Source organism: Barbatula barbatula (genome assembly GCF_947034865.1).
Source record: "Barbatula barbatula genome assembly, chromosome: 12".
Taxonomy (NCBI): Eukaryota; Metazoa; Chordata; class Actinopteri; order Cypriniformes; family Nemacheilidae; genus Barbatula; species Barbatula barbatula.
Genome location: NC_136775.1, coordinates 1276252 through 1295602, shown reverse-complemented (window position 1 = coordinate 1295602; position 19351 = coordinate 1276252). Strand labels below are relative to the sequence as shown.

The following is a 19351-nucleotide window of genomic DNA, read 5'->3' as shown; positions in this document are numbered from 1 at the left end:
CTATTCAACCACTATTATACACAGATCATCATTTTCCTTTATTGTTTTGAGCCCACTTTGTCAGATTTGTGCTGTGTGTGGGGCTTGTTATCATGACTCACGGTCGCGTCTCAGACATGTGCGGTTCTGGCATTAGAGCTGCTGGCCCAGAAGAATTAGGCCAGATTTGCCACACTTCATAACCCCGGTCCGGCCCGATGTGCATTCCTTTCCAGTGCACGAGCGCAACAGAATCCAGTTATTCTTCTGTGGCAGTTACAGTGGAAATCTTGGCACGCTTTGCCCTAAACCTTTTCAGACTAAACTCAGATGTGTGTGCTGAGTTTGTCTCAAAAATGCTTTGTAGACGTAGCATTGTGTTTTAAACTGCATTCAAATGTGGAGTTAATTCAATGCAAAGTCATTTTTAAAGTTCTCTTCGCAGGTTTTCATTGTTATAAAGCAGTTTTATAGTACAATAATAGACTATATAAAGAATCCAGTCAAATAATTGAAAATTTCTGGCAGCTGGAGCGGCAGAAATATAGCGTAAAACAACAGTTTGTCCATATATAATGACATGTTTTCGTGTAAATTTGCTGTCCTTTTTTTTCTGTAATTCGACAGTTTGTTTCCATATTTCCATATATCCACGAACAGTCTGAAAAATAATAGTAAACCTCTGTCAAATGAAAGATTTTTTTACAGCGTATAGATAGTGTTCTGTCATGTTTCTCTTGGTTTAGTCTCAGGATCATGCCAGAGTCTCATGTGGAGAGAGGCATTTATGGCCCTTATGGCCTTCCATACTCTCTCTCCAGTCTCGTCTTTGTTCCCATCCTCTCGTTACCCTTGTTATTGATTTATGCCCTACACCTGTTCCCCTCTTGATTTGGTTCCTTATTTAATGCCCGTGTGTCATCTGACTTGTGCTGGTTCGTTGTGATTGTTTGGTGAGTTCCTGGTTTAATAAATTAAGTCTAGTCCAGTTATTTGTATTTAATTCAAGTGTTGTCTTGTTTAGTTAGTTAATCCCTGTTCCTGTTTCTATGTTATGATTACACCCTGTTTCTTTGTTAACCCCTCGTGGGGTTTTGTTTTATCATTCATTATTAAAAGTCTGTTAAGCCCTTACCCGCTGTCTGCACCTGGGTCCTCTGTCCGTTTTAATGCTTTTATTTTAATGATATCATTCTAGTTCAGTGCGTTTTTTTGTTTACTACTAACATATAGATACCGTGAATTGAGGTTAAAAATCGAGGATGTCTCTGTAGATGACACAAAAATAATTTGGAATAAAGTTAATATATTGAGCAATTTAAACTTAAAGCCATTGACTTATCTTTAGTAGTTTACATTGTACTATGTTTTGGAGTTCACAGTTTCTGATGTTTAAATTAAGTGTCAGTTCTGGCAGGTCACGTGAGTCAAGTTTGCATCAGCACATCAAACTTTAACCAAAAGTCATAAAACACATACTATTCAAGTTGCCTTTCTTTGCTCCATATCAGCTGCTTAATCGTGCTGCGCCCCAAACCCACCTCCATCCCCATCTCCACCATATCTGTGTGTATCGGTCGGCGCATTTAATTTAATCCTGTTTCCTTCCGCCAAACTTAAACATTGCTATTGTTGCAAATATTTGACGTTTTAACCCCAAAAAACAGCTGAAAACGTCCGTAAGAAAGATGTGAAAGCTCTATAGGAAGATTTGAGCTGTAGTAATATTATTATGATATGTACTTATAAAAATATGCTTTAGAGATTTTGTGAGGATTGTTAAATCAATCGCTTACAGCTACAATTTTTATATTCATCTGTCATCACTCCTGGAGATAACCTGTAGAATAAAGAGGAAGATTGTGAGCAGGTCTACGCCCTCGACTCTTGATCTCTCGCTCTTTCCACCCCCAGACCAGCTGTCTGAGGGTGCTGTCTGTTTACATGAAGCTTCTGATAACCAATGTGTAAAAACAGTGCATAGAGAACTAAAAACAGGATATCTCAGCAGGCCGAAGCACAGCTGCTTCATTCACATGTGCTGAAGGAAAACCGAGCAAATACACTGTTTGATCAATCGTTTGATTGTAGGCTTATGTTCAAGTAATTTGTCGATTAACTAACATAGTTGAATTCTCAGTAGAATAATCTTATTACGTCACACTTGTATTTGGGAATTTGTTCCAGATTATTAAGTGATGGCTACTGTGAGATTGAAATGATATGTTCCTACCAGCCTTGTTAAAGTGTGTCGTTGCATGTTGTGTAAATACTTTAAGGATAACAAGCACTTGAGAATGAGTGAGAGTTCGAGCCGTAAACCGAAATGAGAGATGTTGGGATTTCACTGAAGTGTGACTCAACCGTTACAAACCATCAATCCAATGATGAGCGGTTTGACATCATGTAGTTGTGTTGTTTTTCCTTCTGGCACAAAGTAAGTTAGCAACCCAGAAAACTTTCAGACAGATAACTCTTGTTTAAACAACATTAAATAGTAAAGGAAATATAGGAGTGACAGGTGTGTAATTATCAGACCTGTGCTCACACGTACACCCGACTGTGTCATGTTTTACATTACAGCACTCAAGGATTACAACATTAGCTTGTGTCATCGTTCTTTTTTCCAGTTACATCATTTCCATCTTCTACGCCTTTAATAAATTTCTGTGAGTTTTCCTTTGTATACGTTTATAGGAAAAACCCATGCATGCTTACGAGCAGTCTTTTCCATGTATGCATAAGTGAACAAAAATGACTTTCACACTCCCAAGAAAACAGTTATTCAGAAATATACTTTATTTGACTTTTCCTGTGTAACATCTCTTTGGATTAAAATCTAAATGTCTTCTTTTTTCTACAAACTGGACTGTAAACATGCAGGAGAGAGATCTCGGGTGATGCTCGGCTGTTGGAGGTAGGCCACAAAACCATTTGGAAATATAGACAGGAAAGATTTGTATATGAATCACAGTTCCACGTGTTTGCGGGCTGCAGTTTGACCCGAGCACGCCGGCGAGGACCTCTGCTCCGTTTATCAGTGGTATCATAGAGACTGATGAATGTCGGGGGATTTAAAGAAGATCAGTGTCTGGTGAATGTGTTGTGATGGGAGTCAGACGTCTCCTTTAGTTTGAGAACAGATCACCGTCTCCTGCATCAGGAGTGTGTGACCCTCATCAGTTCTTGTCCTTTCTCCAGTTTGATCAACTTTGGCGTAACACAAAACCATGATCCTCAAGCTCTCACTGAAGAATGTAAATTATATTATTTTCCTTATGATGGATGTGGAGAAAACATTCTTAACAGAGAAGTCATGCAGTAACATGGAAATGAAGTTTAGATTTTGTTATGGTAGTTTTAAGAAGGATACAGTGACTGTGTGTGCCAAACCCTAGTGAGCTGTCTACTTGGACGATATTTTAGCTTTTTACATTAGCAGCATATTTAAATAATATAATAATTATATGTTGTTAATTCAAAGAACATCCAACTGGTGATTGAATTCTTCCTATATAAAGAGCAAAAATGTATTGCATTTTGATTGAAAGGATAAATTGGTTATTTTCTGCTGTCTAACCGATTATTGACCGATATGTCGGTGCATCTCCAAATAATCTATATTATATTTATCTAAGTTTTATGTGTGCTGTGTCAATCTAAATGAAATATTGAATTGTGGTATACTTTAGTGATGAATAGTAACTACTATACTTTATTAATGTATACTATAGTATTAACTGGTAAATTGATCTACTAAAGTATACTTCAATATATACTATAGTAAAGTTTAAAATCAATTCAATTCAGTTACTTATACGTTATGACTGATATGTTATTAAGTTAGGATGTTGACTTAGAAGGCAGCTGCCTATGTAGACTACAAACAGGGTTTGGTACAGAGCCAGTGTTGAGTATGTGTGGTCATTCCTTTGGCACTCTTAATGAATCAGGTTGCTGTTAACACCAATATACACTTGATGTTAAAAATAAGTCATTTTAGCAGTACATATAGCTCTCTCTCTCTCTCTCTCTCTCTCACGCGCTCTCTCCAGTTCAGTGCATTAATATCCCCACGAGGGGGTCTGTGTGTTTGTTCCAACGCCTGCGTTTAAGGAAGAAAAGGCAACACACAAACTTAATGGAGACAGTTGGGAAATGAGGTACACATGGTTCATTTAGCACTCATGCATTAGTCTCCCAGACCCAGTGAAAAGCTTAGTGGCTTCTTTTTTAAATTACAAAATGTTCGTTATATTAAACAAATAACACTTGTTTCTGTTACAGGACGGACTCTATTTACGAAGAACAGGAAGTGACATCACTAGCTAGTACTACCACAGTGGGAATATGGCATCTTCATCTGTGCCTGAAATGAAAAGGTATTGGTTGTGAATGCTAAAAAAAATCTCTTAAATACAAATTGTTCATAAAATAAATACAGTATAATCTGCAGTGATCCGTTTTTCAGTGTCAGAATGTTATTCCAGACAACACTGAAAAATAAAAGTCTTATTTTTAGTTGTTGTTGATAATCAAACTGTTGACTCTTTAGGGCCCTCCTGGGCTGCGTTCTTGCACCCGTATAGCCACTTAATAACACGTGCGTTTCTCTCAATAATAGACACGCCGGTGGGCATCTGTTCGGTGAGCTCCTCCTGAAAAAGTCCATCCCGGGAGTGTCGGGAGAACTCGCTGGGTTCTGAGCCTCCTCCCACGCTCCTCAAGAGCAACGAGAGCGTGTCGATCGAACTGGCGGCTGTTAAAAAGTTATCCGGTCCGAGTCTCTCCACCATATCCAGGTCCAGTCCACAGAAATCAAAGAAGCGCTCCTGATCGGACATGGCCAGCGAGCAGCGCAGACGCAAGTCTGACTTTGAACGTTTTAAATCCGACCTCATTCGTGGAACGACCGGTTTCCACGGGTCCATGTCATTATTGTTACGGTGACCCATGCTGTTTCGTAAAGTGTTAAGGATGCTGTTCTCCGATTGTTTTTCCAGAAAGCCAGAGTTATCGTTTTCAGGGTGCGGCGTCGAGGGATCACGCTCGGATCTGCTGGATCTCGTCGTCTCGTTTCCGCCGTAGACTGTGTCTCTGTCATTGGACCAGGACATCCGTGAGTCCCCGTCTCGAGACGAAGAGGCCTTCTCCTCACCGATCGCCATTTTGTGAGCCGCTTCGCTCGTGCTGTGTTTCTCACGCATGGATCCCTGGAAAAGCCTCCGGACGAAGCTGTAGCCCCTGGCCTCCACGTTGACATTTCCACCGGCGATGTCGGGACTCTTGCATTCTTTCTTCTGTCTGTAAATGACCAGCGAGTCCGGGCGCAGCATGCGCTTGCCAGTGCTCCTGCGCATGATGGGAGCGCTGTGCGGGGCAACTAATGGTTTAGTGTTTGGGGTTCTCCAAGATGGTGCGGGGGGCTTGTTTGCATTGTTTTGGTTGCGTGTTTCCACTTCGCTCCGAAAATTCTCTTTCCTTGAGTCGCACTCGTTGTCATCACCCGAGAGCTGAGAGGAAGAGGAGGGGATTGTTCGTCCCCGTGCGGGGAGGACGGGCGTTGAGGGGGTAGATGTTGTGAAGTTGCGACGGGGTATCGGTGGAGGGGTGGCACAGGGCACTAAAACAGGCTCTTGTTTGGTATTGATGACCTGTTGACTCTTGACATATTTAGCTTTGTCTGCTTCTAGACGTTCAACAGCACTGATGGAACGACCCCTGCTTCCCGATTCCATCTGCCGGCGCAGGTAATCCGGACCCTTGTTTAGGAGGCGTAGAGGAGAGGGCGAACCAATGGGGGTTAAAGGTTTCATTTTTACTTTTTGAAAACACACATCCAATAAGAAAAGACAAAACGGCTTCTTTGTCCTGTCCTGAAATGCGAGAATCGTAAAGGAAACCAAACAGTCACTTTATGATTATGTTTCTGAATCGCTGGGAAATTTTAGGGATCCATTTTTAGGATCCATATGCATGTAGACGTGTCATTCCAAAATTGAGATATCAACCGGAGAGGTTTAATTAACACAGTTGGCTGCTGGGCTTTGCTATATTTAGTCACTTTGTTGGGCAGTTTTGTAGGAGACGAATCAATATCTCCATGCTGTATTTACACACACTTTTCTATATAGAGAAATCCTTTCCGCCCAATCCAAAATTAGACGTTCTCTTCACCACAGAGCAGCATAAATAGCAGTCAGCATAAAGTCTGAATACGTCTTTCCTTTTTGTCGTTCCTTTATATGTTGAAAGAACGTTTCACCTTGGCTTGTCTTGAGCTAATGAGCATGACTGTTTGCTTTTCGATATCTGTCTCAGGTCTCTGGGTTGGGCCACTATTGTCCTGCACCGTTCTGCTTGGGTTGACCTGTAGAGCTGGCACCGGGGCACTTCAAGTTAACAGACAAGGGTCGTGTCCTTTTCCGTCTGTACCTGGAACCCTGCTGAGACAAAAGGTAAAAAGAGTCAGAGTTAAGTCTGCTTAGCATTTCTCAAAGGCTGACCTCCCAAAACACACACCATATGGCTGACAGATATTCATGGCTGGGACTCTATTACTTCACGCATGCACTGAACCCACTTTTGCAGAATATAAAAGCAAAAACGTTGCTTATCCAAACCACACTGAACCCCTTTGACTTCCATTGTTTGAACACAAAACCAGACATTTCTAGAAATGAGTCATACAGACTGAAGAAATGATGACAGATTTTTTTATTTTGGGCTAAATTGTCTTAATACATGGCATATTACATTACAATCTTGATATATGTGAGATCGTTGGGCTGTAAGCAGACAAGATTGTGCACATCTACATTTTGAAATGTATTTTGAAAGTCTATTAAAGACATCACTGACCCTGTGCACATTCATACCGCAGGGGTAATAATGGCCTTCACATTGTACGGTCCGCATTAGTTTAACCCTCACGCCACATTTGCATTCCTTCAGGCCTTTAATACATAATGCATGAGAGCGTGTGTATTCTAGAGACTCCAGAATGAGCTTATAAAACACAGACGTTTCCTCTGATGCTGCCCGACTTTTAATTTTGTAACTAAACCTCTTAACTCTGTGGTTTTACTGCATTAAGAATATTACAAGGGCGAAAGAATATGATTGCAAATTTAAGATTTAACTGTGTGGTAGGTATCGAAAAGGAAAAATAAAACACATCACGCTGTTTTTGTACCCCAACAGGAAAAAGAAAATATAGACTGACATTTCAGCTGCACATGTCCCTGTGACTCAGTGAACTTTGACGTGTTCTGGTGTAACCGCCGTTTTTACCATTTACTGACCCAGAATTCAACTCCATCCAGGTGTGCCTACTACCAGCTTTATCTCAACAAATAAAAAACTGAACTCTGGAAAATCTAAACTCTGGAAAAGTATAAAAGAGATCTACATTTATTTCAAATGACTTTCTGTCTTACAGCCTCTCATGAACCCCCTCTGAAGTCCAACGCAATAAATCCCGTCTGAGGGGGAACTGCAACATTTTCCAGATGTCAGTGAGGACGGGAAAAGCATCGATTGTTTGGGGAAGTTCCGGGAAAGAATTTTGAACAGGTGTTGAGCGTGAGACGTTTCTAGATTTAGAGGCTTTTAAAGAGAGTTGGCCGATGAGGAGTCACAATGGGTTACATATATTAACTGAATTTTGACTAAACGTTGTCTCTAAATATTATATTGACAAAGCAAAATTTATTTATTTTTTACATTTAATTAAAAAAAAATTCTTTAGATATATTTAAAACAATATATTTGTTAACATTAGTTAATGCATTAGCTAACAGTGAACAACACTTCTGCAGGATGTATTCATCTCTGTTTATTAATTCTAGCATTTCCTAATATATTTTAAAAATGAAAAGTTGCTTCTGTTAACATTAGTTATTGCACAATGAACAAACATCAACAATTGACATCAAATTACATGAACAACAGTGTATAAATGTTGTGAAAATTTTAACGGTTTAGTCTTGGTTCATGTTGGCTAATGCATTTACTAATGTACACAAATGCAAGTATCTAACCCAATTGGAGCGTAACATTATTTATCAAATATTTGTCTTGTTTTCTAGTAAAAGTATCTAAAACTTCTTAAATCAAGATACATGCCCTAGTATATTTAGTCTTGTTTATGCTAGACAAAAAAAAAGAAGAATTGGGTAAGTTTGTGTTTAAAACAGGCTTAATAAACCTTTGCTTGAAAAAAATAAACTAGAAATGTATTTCTTAAGAAGCAAATTTAAATAGATTTTTCTCACCCTGTTGGCAGATTTTAGGCTGTCATCCAAGATGTATATGTATTTTTTCTTTAGTCGAAAATAAATTAAGGTTTTTGATGATTATTCTCCGTATAGTGGACTTCAATGGACTCCAAACGGTTGAAGGTCAAAATGACAGTTTCAGTGCAGCCTTAAACGATACCAGACGATGAATAAGGGTCTTATCTAGTGAAACGATCTGTCATTTTCTAAAAGAAATACAAATTTATATGCTTTCTAAACACAAATGCTCGGCTTTCTGCGAAGCGCGATCACGACTTCAAGGTAACGTACACTAAACTCAAACTATCTTGAATACGCTTCCCTGCGGTATTCAGGGATAAATGTATCCCATCATTCATCACGTTGGATATAAATCATGAGACTTTTTGCTCTGGTCTCGCAAGATGTTGTGGAAAGCTTTACAGTGTAAGTTATACTACTACTTTTTAAGGTTATATCTATTTATTCTATGTTTGGGTTTTTCTTTTTTGGGTACAGCTGCTTTGATACAATACGAATAAAGCGCTATAAAAAATAAATCTGACTTGAAAATATAATTATATATTACATATAATTTCGTAGTAAAACGTAAAGTGTTGCACATTTTATTGGTGATAACTCCAGAGTTATGTATTTTGTAAAACTGCTTTTATCACATAATAAGAAACACCACATTAATGACCTGTTTGCTCGTGTTAAGTGAGTCTTTAGAAATACTACCACCTCGCTTGGGATCTTCACGCCCACTAGAACACTTAGGTCAAAAACAGGAAATACGTCACGAAAGTAGTCAAGTGCAGAGAACGAAAGTGGGGGTATTTGGACGCAGCCTAAATACCTTAGACCACTTTTCATGATGCACTGTTCCGTTTAAGGTTTTGCTGTATGTTTTTAAAGCTTTGCATGGTCTAGCGCCTGAACATATTTTGGACATAATCCAGTTTTATTCCACAACACGGCCACTGAGGTCATCGCACAAACTCGTATTAAAGGTCCCGAAATCCTCCTTAAAGTCCAAAGGGGACTGTGCCTTTACGGTCGACCTGCCACTGGAAATCAGATGTTGTGCATCACTAGATCAAGTACTTTTAAGAGGACATGTACTTGCATGGGGCATTGAGAGTCTATATTTGATGGTCTTGTGTCTTAGTGCTTTTTCATGTTGTTTTATGTCCTTTGCGGTCTTATTTTGGTTATTCTATTTTATATGTTTTCTAACTGGAAAGCACTTTGGTCAACACGAGTTGTGTTTAAATGTGCTATATAAATAAAATAAACAAACAAACAATGTTTGTACTATAAAACAAGACAAAAATGCTTGGTAAGAATGTCCTTTTTGCAGTGCAGATGGTATCAGACAGTGGTGTGTTTTGTAATAAACTCTTAAAAATAAAGGTGCTTAAAAGGTTCTTCACAGGGATACCATAGAAGAACACTTTTGGTTTCACAAAGAACCATTTAGTCAAAGGTATTCTTAAAAAGCATCTCTTACCTTTTCATAATCTGAGGAACCCCTTTTCACCTTTTGTGACACAGAACGGTTCTTCAGATGTTAAAGGCTCTTTATGGATCCATTTAGACAAAAATGGCTTTCTTTTCGCCTTTATTTTAGAGAGTGTAGTAGTCTTTTATGAAACGCTATTATTAGCTGTGTGTTTTTATTGGCTTCTATATGCATTACATCATGAGTGTGAGAGGATGTAAATGCAATGTTGATGTGTTCAGGTTAGAAACAGGGCATTTATTATTATTAAAACATGCTCACTTCCTTCCATTGAATTTGTTAGATTTACATAAATGATATCCATCCACATTCCTACGTGAATTTGTGTACATTTATCCACATCATTTCTCAAAGCATCTGCTCTTTTGCCTGTATTCCCCTCAAATAAATGAAACGCAACATTGGCTCTGATCCTTTGACATGTGACCTGCTCTGGTCACTCTGTGGTTTGTAATTAACCTCTGTTAATTCTGTCTCCTCTCATCTTTCTGACTTTCATGAGGCTGTTGGGCCTGCAGGGGTGATCACAGCCGTCCAACAAGGTCAAAGAGAAACCAGATGTTTTCTGTCGGGTTGTATCTAAGCCTGGTCTCCTGAAGACCTCACGAGAACCAAACCAAGAAAGAAAGACTTACACTACTTTTAAACCTACAGTAACTTGTTTTTTTTGCAGATTTTAAGACTCGTGGATTTGGACATCCTCGTGTATTTAAAATAAATTGATATATTTTATTACTCTACTTTGTCCTGCATCTTTTTGTGATAGCAGAACATTAGCTCAAATCTTTTTTTCGCAAGGCAAACTACTATAAATGTCAAGTTTTAGACCAGCCCAGCTTCCAAAAAAAAGAGCTCCCATGTTGGATTTTTGATCAAAAAGGAACTATAACACAGAGCAACTCGTGCATTATTTATCGGCCCAGACGATAGAGCCCTCTGGCTCTGGAGATAAGAGACCAAATGTCGTGGCTCATTAGTAAGAGATGCCGAGAGAAAGAGATGACATGACAATAAAATTCAACAGAGACAAACTCTCAGAACAAAAGCAGAGGTGGTGTATATCTCCTGTCTGTGCTGAGGTGTGGCGTGTCATTATGTAGTTGATGTATGATGGAGGGAGGGTGGGGGTCTCTTTAAAACACAACACAGCCCCCCCACATAAACAGAACCCACTAAATTCACTCCAAATCATGAGGTGGACACTCAACAGAGTCTCTGCTGCTTTTGTCATTCAAACGTGCCAAACGTGAGTGTGGATTGTCGGAGACTGATGGGCAGGGTGAGCGGATGGGCGTCTTTTCATGAGATCGTGTGACCCTGTTTACACCCGCTATTGTCTCGGGTGATCCCATCAAACGACGCAGCATTAAACACAGGTTTTATTTCGAAGCGATTGCTGTTTTGACAAAAATATTTTAGACATATTAATGTGGTCCTCAAGGTTATTTTAGTTAAAAATTGTGAAAACGTTTCTGTTCATTGAAATCAAATGAAATGTTGACATCAAAATTATAGGAAAAACTTAAACTAAATGAAAAATTGAAATGTTGCCTCAAAAATAAACTGAAATAAGTTTAAAGCACTCAAATTATAATAATAAATAAAGAATCAAATAAGAATTGATCTTATACAGCAACATAAAAAAATAAACAAATTCATTATAAAATGACAAAAGCACACTGCAAAATTGACAAAACCTAAACTGAAATTAACATACAAACTAAAGATTTAAAAATAAAAGTTACTTTAAGATAGGAATAAAACTAAAATCTAAACAATAATACGTTGATGGTCCTAAATAAATCCTAAATTGAATAATAAATAGAAAATCAGGATGTTTTTTGTTTCTGTACAATGGTAATACAAAATGAAACTAAAATATATTTTTGAGAAACATGTAATTACCAGATATCATTTACATGCTTTCAAAGCGATTTACAAAATGTAAATGTTTGTGTTTCACTGCCCAACAGACCGGATGTTGATACTGGTTGTAAACGGGTCTGTGCTTGGATTAATCTAATCTAAAATGTGAAAATGTTTCTATGGTCCTTAACTTAATCTGGTGACCTATGAATCATGCGGTGTTAAATACAGGACCATTAACACCATTGAAGAACGAGTTAAAGGTTGCTGTGGTCTTATCAACTCGGTGCAAGTTCACACCCTGCAAAAATCCCTTTAAGATAACAAAACTTTACGATAAAAATACAAGTGTTAGAAAAACATTGTATTGTTTCGTTCTACTTACACCCGTCTCACATTGACCTGCTTTACTAAATAACATGATGCTGCTTAAAAAAGGATTTAAAGTAGTCACAGCCGTTTCCTACCCTACGACCTTAATCTTTATAAAACCCAAAACATACGTTGTTTTGACGACTTCTAAAAGTACCTTTAAAATAGTTATGTAAACAAATACTAATATATATATTTTTGCATTTTATTTTACTCCGTCACTTGTTATCTTTTTAATGCTACCCATTAAACTAGCAGCTCTGATTATACCATAACAATTTCTTCTGCACGTTTCTTTTCAGAATCCCAACCTTGTTTCGGATCTAAACGAGACCGGAGAGAGATCGGTGACAGAAGTCAAGAAGCTACGGGCAAGTCAATTCCTGAAGGTCATGGTTATATTAAAAGTCTATTGTTAAAATCTGTGCAAGACAAGGTGATCGGGATGAAGGATAAGCATCGCCTATGGAGGGCTAATGATATGCAAGAATATGTTTTTGATGTGCATGTAGGTTTAGCAGAATTTCCCCGCCGTCACATACAGACTGGTTTATGCATTTCTCAGGATCTGACAAGTCAACACATTTCCTAACCTCCTGTTTTGTCAGCGTGTGGATATTTTCCTTAGAAAAGGGCTTAAGTGTGCTCTCAGAGCACATTTACTTGATATTCTGGCACACGTCAAAGCCATCGCTAAACTCTAAACAAGTTTTAACAGCTAAAACAATGTAACTTGTCAGGTGTACCAACATATCCAGAGGGAAAAATCCAGTGTGCTGCCCTCCCATCAACACATTTAATATGACACTAATAATCTCGATCTCTCTTTTCTCTCATGGACAAACGCTCAACTGTACCAATGCTCTCATAAAACAACCAGCACATAACACTTCAAAAGTCAACCACAAGCAAGACTATGTATATATATCATGAGCTCTTGATGATGCGCGCTTCGATACGTCTGCCTCCGTATCCATTCTGCAGCACTTTTGAAATTAGCCAATTATTATGCAAAATATTGTGTAACAATCATTAGTGGTGTAAAGGATCTGATCGCAGTTTATCCGTGTTCCATACAGATCGCCCGTCACGATTCAACATGGGATTAACTGCAACATAAAGTGAAAGTTTAAGAGCGCGCTGTCTTACTTTCTCGTATCATTCACTTAAACGGTGCGTTTAAGACAAAGTGTAAGGTTTGTGTCTAATTCAACACACACGACGCAGCACTGCTTCTGCCATATTCACAAACTTTTCCAAGTGATTAAAATCAATGAAACTGTATGTAGGGATGTAGTCACACGCCGCTCGTTCATAATACAATAATTAAAAAAGAAGACGTGGAAGAGCCACGGAGATAGAAAGTGAAGTGCAAAAACCTGCTTAGATCTTACAGCAACTGTTACATTTATAATATTTCAATTCAGCACATTTTTTTATTAAATCTATTTACTCAGACTGCATGTTTATACATATATTCATATTTATTCGTTATATTGTCTATTTGTAAAATATATGCATACATATCATGTAGCCGAGAAATCCTGTTTTAGAAACATCTACCCTCGTAGTATATCGCTACCACTCTTAAGCTATAACTTAAGTATGAAGTAGCGCTAAGAAGATTTTGGGAAACCCAGCCTTGATCTTTGCTGAACATTCTCAAAACTACGTTATGCACCGAATTGTCGGATTAATAAATAGGTAGCCATGAATGGCAATTTTCTGCAAGCGTATTTTGGTCTAATTCTGTCGATATGAGAAATGTTATAAAAAATTTACCCATATCGCATTTTATCGGGATACGTATCATACCGTGTCCATCTCTTTGTTTAAAAAAAAACACAAACTTTCTAATCAAATCTTTAAGAAAAAGATGCTTTAAAAGTTTATATAGCAATGCTATAGAAGAACCATTTTTGCTTCCAAAGATACAGAATTGTATATCTGATTTGTCGGTTTATTTTCGATGCAAAAGTTTTTCTATGATGTCACCGTGAGTGTGTTTGTATTGGTGAAATGTTCCTCTAGGCCCTGTTGTATCTATTACGTGACACTATTGATTGAATCTTTCATCGCACTGTGTTTTGAGTTGCACTAGGTCACTCGGCGCATCAATATGGACATGAAGGGGCCGTTTACACGGTTTGCGTTTTCAAGTGAAAGCACAAAACAATTTATGCCATTTGGCTGTTCATTTACACGGAAACTGCATTTTAGGGGACTAATAACGCAAACTTTTTAAAACGGGTTTCAAAGTGCAAGTTTTTAAAAACCACAGTGTTCTCATATTGCGTGTAAACCCTGAAGAACACCAGAATGAAAAAACGACATAGTGCGCATGTGTATTAGGTGTGGTATGCGCGTGTACACCCAAACACAACGAAGGAGAAATAAATACATCAATGGGGGATTACATGCGTTTATTGCGCTGCGCAATAGTTTGTTAACGCTTTTTTAGATTAAAAAATTTGTAGATTTAGATTTACTAAACCAGTGCTATAACCACCAGCGGGCCAACATTTTATCTACAGCCAAATCTTAACACTCATTCACGGCGACGAAGGGTTTTTAAAAGGTGCTTTGGGATCAGACCTGGGAGGACGAGAAGATGGTGGTACAACTTTGTCGATGGCGTTGTTGACGAGCTTCAATGGAAGAAAACCTTTCGCCATATTGTTTATGTGCGCACGCTTCTTTTCACTATGAATGAGGAGAAATGCAGCGCTCTGTATTATGGTCTCTTTAGCAACGCAAGTCCGCCTTACAATAAACCATCAATCAATCGTCAGGGACAGGGATTTTTTCTTTACAAATTGATGTCGTAATTCAGTGTTTTAGTCATTTTTGCGGATCTGTGTAAACGTGGATTGTTTTAATAACGGTGTCGTGTGTGCATGAAACTTTTCAAAACCACAAAAGAGAAAAACTTTTCCGTTCTTCATCGTGTAAACGTGGCCGAAAACAGCCGTATGTGTCTGATTAATTTAAATGATGTGAACGCCAGAGACAGGTAAGACCTCTGTCGCTCTTTTTCTTTAAACAGACCACATGATCATTGCCATTTTCTCTTCCTTCATAACTTTCAGTGAAGCTGTCAGCTGTCTTCTCTCATTAACTGTCCAGACTCGGAGTGGCACAGAAATAGCCTCAGATCTTGCCTCAGTGCCCCTCTACATCATTCAAAGCATCATGCGGATGTAGAGTCGAGCGAAAGATCATGTCAGAGCGATGACACACATCACAACCTCCTTCATGTGTGCTGAAAGATGGAGGCGGCAGCGATGACTCTGATTGGACCTGACAGGATGGTTGAGCCGAGGACAATTAAGATGATGTGTGATCATCGCTGCCTTTAAAACATGTCGGAAGTATTGTGTTTACAAGATGAATATTGGTTATTCTACCTCTATCTACATTCTTTATTTCTCCTACTACTACATTTAAGAAAAACATCTGTGACTGAGTTGATGAAACATCTTAAATGAAACTGAGAATTCAATCAAATCTCCTGAGCTACGAAAGAGCAACATCTGAGTTTTGGTTTATTTCAGACAGTTCATCATGGTACAATACGATCTTGTGATATTTGCCGATACTAGGGTTGTGCAATTAATCGAAAATTAATCGTAATCGTCAATTTTAGCCTTCATCAATTACAAAAACAAAATACTGGAGGTAAACTTATAAATCCACAGCGCACACCTTTCCTTTACAGTGGTTCAGAAGTGTTATTTCTTTACATTTATCTTTTAGTTAAATTCAGAGTTTAAAAGCCAAGTTTTTTAGTTTCTATGTTGTTTTAAAGGTTAATGAGTAATCGTGTTAAATAATCGGGATCTCAATATTGGCCAAAATAATCGTGATTGTGATTTGTGTCATAATCGAGCAGCCCAAGCCGATACCTCGGGAGTTTCTGTGAAACGATTACGATTCAATTAACTTATCAATATTTTTATATTACTTGCCACAAGCAGTTACATTTTTTATAATTCGCAAATGAAATCAAAATAAAATAGACGTTAAAATAAACTCTTTAAAACAATGGCACACTCTGTGCCAAATGGGACCTTTACAACAACATACTAATAAAAAATACAAACACATTACGTAAGGAATGATTATGTGGAGTGTCAAAATAAAGGTCCCTCATATCGATATTTTACGCGCAACATCAATCCATATCTATGTTTTGTTACACCCCTACTTGGCAATAACATTCTTCTCTATGTTGTCATTTTCAGAATCAAGTCAGAAATAAGTTACTATACAGCTTTTAACTTTTTTGCCGTCCAATCAGTTTGTGTGAATGTTGTGTTATTGACAAATAGCAATGAATTTCGCCCGAAAACTATTAATTTAGACAATTTATGAGGCCCTTTCCCATAATTTTCTGAAGCAGCACAAAAAGCATCAATTATGCATCTAATGCACATCATCAGCTCCTCGTTTTGTTGCATTAGTGCTAAAAACCCTCTAGTCCATGTCAGCAAGTATAAAACAAGAAAGAAATATAAAATAGCTCCAAGCATCGTTTCTTCCATTGAAATCAGCTGAGCGTACATGCGCTGCATCTAATTTAGATTTCCAAGCTTTTAAGTAGAAAGCTCCCAGAAGGACATGGGACTGACAGCTGTCAAACCAACCACCTGGGGTTCCTTTCAGATTTGCTGATTTAATATTAATAATAACATGAATAAATAAATCATGAGGTTTATAAGTAATAGATGCAACGGTGAAAGGGAAAAAACAAGAGGACTAGGTACGCAGGGAGTGAAATGAATGACCCATAACAAGCACACATAAAGACGCGGAGCCGGGACCCTTCACCCTGTCATTAGTAACCGGAGCTTCGCTCTTACTGCGGGGGGTTTAACACACAGCCGTCTTGCAACCACACATTAGCACTACAAATCTAACGTTTTCTTTGGGGGAAATGACTGTTTACATGATTACGCTCGAGGAGAAAATAGCAGACCATAAGAAGAGCGACATTTGGCTTTGAGAAGTTTCAACAACAAAATAAAACAGCTGTCGGTTTTCCGCGTCCGACCCATAAACAAATTTGTGGGATAGAGTACCTCAGAAGTAGAGACTGATGTGGTCAGAGGTTTGTTTCTTATTTAATGTTCATTTCCAGTCACAGATCAAGGCTTTTACAACACCCTAATGTTGGCCGTCACCCCCTCCAGGTCATATCAGTGATGTCAGAGTTGTCAATGGATCAGATGAGTGATAGGGTCGGGCCAGGTCTGGCACACATGGGTTCTGCCCCGGAGCTCTTGCTGACACTAATAAAAAGTGTGCATGCCTGCTATTACCTTCAAAAGACTTTTAAGAGCTTGTAACTTTGGCTGTGAACTTCTATGGATGTTGGACGTCATAATTTGGGTGTGACGTCTGATCATTTGGCAATACAGCAAAAAGTTTGACACAGAGGTGGTTTTCGCAAATCTTTGTGTATCCGATTGCACAAATACTGTATGAAGCTTTCAAATTAATTTCGATTACACAGACGGGATGACGTGGTTTTTAGATACTTTGGATGAGATATGTTCACAAGTTTATATTAATATTATATCATAATAATGTCTTTTCAATGCAGATTCGACCAACCTGACTCTTTTGTAAGACATCCCTAAATTTCTAGTGCTGTCTAGGGTAAGAATATCAACATTAAAGAGATCTCATCTGGGATTTTTCTCTCTTGTAGGAGTTACAACAAATGTCTTCAAACACATTCTTGAGACGGAAAGAGCTCCAGAGACGCATCACACCAGTATTTACATTTTACACCCAACAGCCCGTCACAGAGACGACCGAGCAAGAACTCCCCATAGACACGTGTTTATCCTATTTGAGAAAAAGACAATACCCCCGCATGAGCAAACTTCAACCGTGTGTGGCCGAAGAACAGGTGAAATCCCAGCGTTTGGTCTGTTTTTTCGGTGTGTTTAGACTAATCCTGAGGGCTTTATAGTGCTGACCTGGCAGAAAGTGAATGCACGGTCTGCGGATCTCATCCAAATAAAATCTTGTGGTGCGCGGGTTAACAAAATTGCCAGATCTTTAAACACACAATGCAAGAAAAACAATGCTGTAAAACAGTTTGGGGTTATGGTTCTCATGCTTTCCAAAAACACATCTCACTTGACTTGCAGATCTCTTTAAAGCATCTCCCATTACACTAATCTGACCTAAGACTCCAACTCTTGAGTGCTTAAACTCTCTAAACATTATAGAAACTTTCATGATCTCCTATAAAGGACTTTTCCCTAAAACATAAATAGCTGTAAGGAAGCAATTAGTTTAAAACCATTTAAAACGTGTTTTTATGGGCCTGCTATTTTAAAATATTCACCACAAAATACAGCACCAGCAAAAGGATGCTTAAGCAACAGAAGATGGGGGCGGAGCTAACTGTTTGACGCAACAATGACCGACGGGGGAATGTTTTCACTGTTTTGCCATTTATATATTTATTAAATAAACTGTGTATGTTATAAATCAATCTGTAGCATTACAAACATGTACAAAACTGAATACGTAAGCATTAAAACGTCATTTCATATCGAATGCACTCGTGGTATAATGCACAATATAGGCTAATAAAGAACAGAAACATCTGTTCTAGTTCTTCAGCGATACGACACGTGTATGCGTTTGTGTCACATTGAAAACCAAGAGTTAATCGAGTTAACGTTATTAAAACAAAACATGGACTTTTTACCTAATCTGCATTTCGCACCGATCTCACGCACACCTCTTTATATTCTCAAATAACATCCAAATAAAAAACAAGTTTCATTCATATCCAAACTGAACTGCAAAACTCTCTTACGGAGATAAAGGCTGTTTATAAGTAAATAGCTCGGACGAGCGCGTCAAAAAGTGAATTTAACGTCACTTCAAGGGTTTATTTCGTCGCGAGATTTCCCCTCAAAACTCAATCGGATATGAGTAAGTAGTAATATAAGAGGTGTTTTTAAATCTTACCTCACAGCGTGATCCGTATCCACGTATAAAAGCGCGTGTAATGTCCCACAGGAGATCACGACCGGAGCCTGGCACGAGCCGCGCGCACTGACTGAACGCGGGAGGCGCGAGACCACCTCACCACTGCAGGGGGCGGGCAGGTATAAGACCCTCGACACCCCCCCCCCACACTACTTTAAATGTTGTGTATAATTCTTTACTTTTATTTATTTATTGTAGCCTAATACATGTGAACGTGTTTTAAACGTGTGATTTTTCTACTTGCTCTGATCATTTATGCGTTAATATAAATCGCATATTGTAAATACGTATAATATACTAGTCTGTGTTCAAAAGTTTAGGGTCAGAATAATGG

General features: G+C 38.4%; 1 protein-coding gene across 1 annotated transcript; it reads right to left on the bottom strand.

Annotated features, from left to right (window-relative positions):
* Positions 1-2755: 2755 nt before the first annotated feature.
* Positions 2756-19115, bottom strand: fam110d (family with sequence similarity 110 member D). Its single transcript, XM_079468759.1, has 2 exons — positions 18997-19115; positions 2756-6422 (listed from the first exon to the last, which is right to left on the bottom strand). Exon 2 carries the CDS (start codon positions 5793-5795, stop codon positions 4515-4517), a length of 1281 nt encoding a protein of 426 aa, XP_079324885.1. The 5' UTR covers positions 5796-6422; positions 18997-19115; the 3' UTR covers positions 2756-4514.
* Between the last annotated feature and the right edge of the window lie 236 nt (positions 19116-19351).